The sequence below is a fragment of the Aotus nancymaae genome, unplaced genomic scaffold (assembly GCF_030222135.1).
Source record: "Aotus nancymaae isolate 86718 unplaced genomic scaffold, 86718_ANA_hifiasm-v0.15.2.pri h1tg000079l, whole genome shotgun sequence".
In the NCBI taxonomy this organism is placed as follows: Eukaryota; Metazoa; Chordata; class Mammalia; order Primates; family Aotidae; genus Aotus; species Aotus nancymaae.
In genome coordinates, this window is record NW_026988494.1 from 13,660,499 (window position 1) to 13,666,498 (window position 6,000).

At 43.7% G+C, this 6,000-nt stretch overlaps 1 protein-coding gene across 1 annotated transcript in view; it reads right to left on the reverse strand.

Annotated features, from left to right (window-relative positions):
• SGCZ (sarcoglycan zeta) overlaps window positions 1-5,263 on the reverse strand; it is a 1,161,665-nt gene extending 1,156,402 nt beyond the window's left edge. The window contains exon 1 of the mRNA XM_064368680.1: window positions 4,490-5,263. Within this exon, the coding sequence (XP_064224750.1) occupies window positions 4,490-4,528 (39 nt within the window). The 5' untranslated portion in view covers window positions 4,529-5,263. The remainder of the gene's footprint in view (window positions 1-4,489) is intronic.
• Window positions 5,264-6,000: the final 737 nt, after the last annotated feature.

Sequence of the window (6,000 nt, forward strand, 5' to 3'; positions counted from 1 at the left end):
GGAACTAGACCTAGAGGGAAAGAAGTTCCTTTAGATGTGAAACAAGTCAAATAATTCAGTATTCACAAATATGTTTTGTCTTTCTCAGCCAAGAAATGAATACATAAGGCAGGTTGCTAAAAATATGCCATTTGTTAGAGAGTACTATTTTTCACTATAGAATGACTAGCATAAGAAAATACCACCTACTTAGTTTCATCAGAAAGCTTCCTACACCGCACCAAGCTTGATTTTCCTGGGCTGAGTGTCTTATTGAGGAAACAAACCAAGAAAAAAAATTAGAATTCTTCTAAGTGCCAACTCTTATTTGATTGAAATTTTACATGAATGTACTATGACATTGCTTTAAGATCTCAGCATTTTTGAATAAATCTCTTGTCTAAATACCTATGTATTTTTTTGCTGGATTATCACTTCTCACCCATACAATACTTTAATGACCCAATTATATTGTTCAGGGAAGGTTTTTCCTCACCTATCTAGGGCAAGATTCAAGTTCTTGGTAGATGAAATGTTGGTTAAGTTAAACAGAGAAAATTAAGCAACAGTGACTGGACTACATTTAATTAACTCACATAAGTAAGATTATCCTTATTGAAAAGTTGTTTTATGTGTCTCAAGATTAAGTATGTAGTTTATAATTTTTGTAACCTGCAAAATGATAAGAAAATATTCCAGAAGCACACTGTTCATGTTCTGCAAGTAGTAGAAAAAAACCTAATTTAACTTCCAGTCAGTCACCGCACTAACAGAACAATCCTGACAGATAAATAAATATAAGCTAGGGTCTAACATGACTGCAAAAAATTATACTATACTCTGGATGTATGTTTTTGATCCCAAAGCAAACAACGATTATCCGCAAATACATTCTTAGCATCTGAAGCATACCTTAATTGCCAAATTAATACAGGTGATTTAGTACCCTTATTTTAAAAGCTGAGTAAAAGAATCAACAAAGTAGTAGACTTAATCATAACCGTTTATTCGGCCTCCATGTCTCTTATGAGTAAACCTTACAAAAACAAAATTTTAAAGTGTCAGCTCTAAAACTTAGTAGTCTCCTTTCCAGTGCATAAGATAGACTGTTTAAAAGAGAGCAACAATGGAGCTAAAATAAAGGCTAAAGCTAGCATTTAAATCTCAACTGCTAAAAGGTACCCAGTACTCTGTAACTCAGAGATATTCCAGGATAGAGGGGACTTTTTCTAATGTCAATATTCATTAACACCCACCTTTCCAAAGCAGCAACCCATATTTGGATTGTTTGATGTTGTTTCTTCTTTAAAGTAAACACCAGGACAAAATCCAGAGTAAAGTTTATACATTCATTGGAGAGAGAAACAGAGATCAAAGGAAAAAGAACACACACATTCTTTGGATGAGAACTCTCTCCCTTTTCAAGACTGATCTGTTTCATCAGTTTATGGGCAGAATAGAAGACGAAACATACTTACCTTTATTAGCAAATTTTACACACATAACTATATTTCAGTTTTCCACCAAATAAATCCTTTAATATGCATATTATGTTTAGTTTTATGGTAATGGCAGCAATAGTTTAACAATTATTAGAGCTTATATTTAGTTTAAAAGCTTGCAAAAGACATTATTAACACTGTACAGCATATTTTTAAAAATCAATGTCTACACACCCAGCCCAGCAAAAAAAAAAATTGTTGTTAAAATTTCATAAAGAGACAATGGTTTACCCCAAAGAAGGACAGATTATCAGAATCTTTGTTTCTTAAAACCCGAGGTAAGCAGCTTCACCTAACAATGACACTAATCATCTAAAACTAAGCTAAACTGTATTTTTATACTATTATGCACATTTAGTTATGTATCAAACCCTAGAAAACACTTTCTGTGTATTTAAAGCATCATCAAAACCAAAGTTGTATGTGGATGTGTCCTAATGTATTATTAGATCACAGGAAGAAAAGTCAAAATGCAAATAATGCCAAAAATAAGTATCCTAGCTTTTTTCTTTCTCTCTCCACTGATCACCCTGGGAGGCTCTTCAGCAAGAAGCCACCAGAGAATAACTTGAACTGGGATGTCTAGAAAACCAAGCCAACCGACTCCACTGATAAAAAGAAATCTAGACAAGTTATTTCACGTGCACTGCATCCATCTCTACAGAGTGTATATATTTCAGAAGGTAAGTATTCCACAGCCTTCGTATTCCAGAAGTATAGTCAAAACTGACAACACAAATCTATTCTCAAACTGGAGGATCTCAAACATTTTCTAATAAGGCTTGACTACATCTCCTCACTTGCCAGTTTGGACTCTCTAAAGTAGCTTGTCCTTGACATAATTTCTCAACAACCTCAATAGATCTTTGCATCTAACATGCCTTCATTTCTTCTCAGTCCATCATTGCCAACACATCCCCTCATGTCCAAGCCTTTCCAGTTCTCTACCCTCTGCTGCCAAGGCACTAAGTCCAGCACACTCTGGCTATGAGAATCTCTGGATTATTCGTGCAGTAGTAGTGAGATTAAGCTGAGATCTTCTACTAATACTAGACAGAAGTTTCTCCAGTGGGTTTGCTCTTTAGCTGATTTAAACAATGCTATAGTGGCACTGGGGTTCCGAGTAGGATAAGCTAGGAAACTAAAGGGATTTCAGGGGAAAGAAACGCCCCAAATCATTTTTCCCTTCCATTTCTCTTAAGAAAATGCTTTCTTCTGTGTCATACCCTAGAGTCACCCAAAAAATAATCCGGATACCCCACCTCTGCATAAAATACAGATCACAATCATTTTCAAACATTATTCTTTGCATCACAAATAAAACCCACCCCTTCTCCCAAGAGACTGGGATGCTTGGGAAAAAGCACTAGGGAATCTTTGCAAACACAAAGGCAATTTGTCCTGAGTACAGCAGAGAGATAAGAGGAAACTTCTAGTCCAGGCCAAGGTCTGCTGACTATGACCTTGGCAAAAACACCGAAACTTCTTGTTGGCCAACTTTAAATGCAGCATCAAATCTGTCTCCTCCCTACTTCCCTTCCTCCAAGGAACTCAGTCTTAGATGGAAATGGAATTCTAGGTCTTCTGACTGTACTCCCTCCGCCCTGGACTGCATGTAAGGTCAGTGGCAGGGCGATTCTAGCAGGCGCCACTGTTCTCTGTTCCTCCATCCTTCCGCGTCTATGCAGTCTGGGATGCCCAGAGAACTGGGCACGCAGCATGCCCCCTGACCAGGGAACAGGACAGGCTGCAGACAGAGGCTTTGGCGCTCGCAGGGGATTTTGCAGCCTGCCTAGCTTGCCGGACAAACCCATTTCCTTGACTAAGGCAAAGCTCTATTAGTCAAGTTTCTCCAGCGGGTGGAGTGATGCCTAGACGTTCTCCCTGATCAAAGAATCCAGAATCCGTCTGAACCTCTGAAATAGTAAAGTCTAGGGGTAAAGAAGGGTGGAGGATTTGAATAGAAGAGATGCTCCCAGTGTCGCCCCCTTTCCCGCTTTTTCGTTGCAGTGAGCGGGACATTCAAAGTATTTTGTGGTTTGTTGGGTTTTCTAAAGTTTTTGTTTTATATACATATTTTTTTTATTTTTATTATTATTATGTTTTTTCTGTAAGGGAAGCAGGCAGCGGTGCCCACAGGCAGAGGAGCGTGTTGTTACCCTGGGTGCTCCCGCTGGGCAGGACCTCGCGGCCAAGCCCGGACCCCGGAGGGAGAGAGCGCGGCGAGGGGACCCCGCGGAGCGGCGGGGCAGGGGGGCTTTAGGCGGGTCGAGGACCAAGTGCGGCCGGAGCCTCCGCAGATGCCGCCCCTCCCAGTCCGGCTCCCGCCTCCCCGCCCCCTGCCCGAGTCCCCGGACCCGCTCCCACGCCGAGGGCTGAGGCAGCTCGTCGCCCGGGCACCGGGGCCCCTCTCCAGCCCTTGCACTGCAACTGCGTAGGGAAACCGTGCCCGCGGGCGCAGGGGGAAAGGGATCTCACGAAGTTCTGGGATTAAAAACGGGCTGTCGCTGCAGACGCCTCTGTCACGCGAACCTCCGAGCGGAAATGCTCTGTCCCCGTGCCGGGCGGGGGCACAGGCGGGATTGGAGCCGGGGAGAAGAGGCAAAGTGCCCGCGCAGCTCGGACAACTTTGCTGGGAAAGCAGGAGACAGCCGGCAGAGCTGGTGCCGCTGCCTCCCCGGGGGAGACGAGCCCGCACGAGGCGCAGGGTCTGCACCCCGAATGCTGCCGTCGCGGACCAGAAGGAGGACGGGGTTGCCGCTGGCGGGAGGAGCAGGCGGGGAGGGCGCCCAGCCCGGGAGTGCAGCCGGGCTCCGGAGAGCCGCCCTCCGCGTCCTCGGCCCTTTGAGGGGCGCCAACGCCCGGGTGTGCGTCCCCCCTTGGCCCCCTCGCCGTCCCGCGGGACCCCCAACTACTCCGCGGCGCCGGAGGAGCAGCGGGAAGGAAGGAGAAGGGGTAGCCGGGAGCGCGGAGAAGCGGCCGCGACGCCCGCCCGGACCCGCACGTACCTTGAGCTCCTCAATGTCCAGGTTCGTTGATCTGTCCATGGAGCGCAACTAAACGAAGTGGAGAGGAACAGGGCGAGGCGCAGCCGAAAGCAATCTAGTCTTTTAGTTTCCAGCTTAAACTCAGCTTTATCCTCCTCCAAGCCCCGGCAGCTCCTCTCAGTCTCATTCTCCGTGGTCACGCCGCCTCCACCGGGTTAAAAATAAGGAAAATAAATAAATAATAATGATAATTCACTTTGTTTTACTTCCTCAAAGATTTAGTGACAGGTGATCTGTACCGCGGTGCAACACAGCTGAGTCGATTGAAGTCGGGTCCAAAAGGAAAAAAATATCCACTCTATTTAAGATTATTTCTCCTTCTGCAATAAGCTTAGAAACCAGCGAATTGCTGCATCCCGAGAAAAAAAGCTGCTTCCCTGGTCAGCATCATGCGGCAAATTTCAAGCAAATGTGTTCAAACTGAAGAGAAGAGTATGATAAAAGCCTTCCTCCGCCAGGCTTACTCTGTTAGCTAATTTAGCTCCAGTCCCAGACATTAGCAATGATCAATTTCCCTGGCAAGATAACAGAATCCCCGAAGTCCTGCATAGACTTAAAAAATGTCTTGCAGCTGAGAGGTATTCTCTCAGTGGGGAAAAGAAGATAATAAAGTCAGAAGGGAACGTTCTCCTTTGAAGGTTATGCTAAAAGAGTTGAGAGAATAGGAGATGGATCCTACGGAGAGAAAAGAGGGAGACGGAGAGAGAGAGGGAGAGAAAAATTTTCCTCCTGCTTCGCTGTTTTACTGGCCTTCACCACCAGGTGACTGACTTCGCTTCTCTCTTCCCACAGCCAACGCAAAGGGGATTTCTCTCATCTGTCAAAAAGCAACATTTCCTCTCCAGACAAATACTATCGCCGGGTCTTAAAGACTGCCCTCTGTCCGGAATCCACTAGGTGACAAGCATTTTAATTCTTTGCATACGTTGCTTCATTTTCTTCCTGCAGATCTGGGAGGAGCATGCTTGTCTGTATCATCCAATTTAAATATATTCACTTTAGATCTCGCTGCTTTCAGCGTCAGATTCGTTTTTTTTAATTTAAGAAAGACTTTTAAAGAAAGTGACAGATGAGAGTATTAAAGGAAATTCCTGGAATTATGCTTCTTATGATAAAGCAGTCTTTTATTAGAAAACTTCTTTGCATAGATTGACAGGTCAGTGCATTTAACTTGTGGGTTGTAGATTTGGGGAAAGGGCTTGTTTTCTTCATTTAAATGTCTTAGTGTAAAAGCTTGACTTTTGAAGGGTTTTAAAGTCTCGTTTTATGATGACACATAAACTATTGAGACTTAAAGATGTTTACAAATTTTGAAAAAGGGCTGAATAATAAATATTTTTGTTTCTAAAAAAGACTTTTTTTTTTTTTTTTTTGGGATTTAAATGTGTGCATTTCAGTCTGATGATCGCTCGCCCTCCCTGAATCCCAGACACCTGGTCTACTGGTCGACCTGTCACCACTGCCTCTTTAAT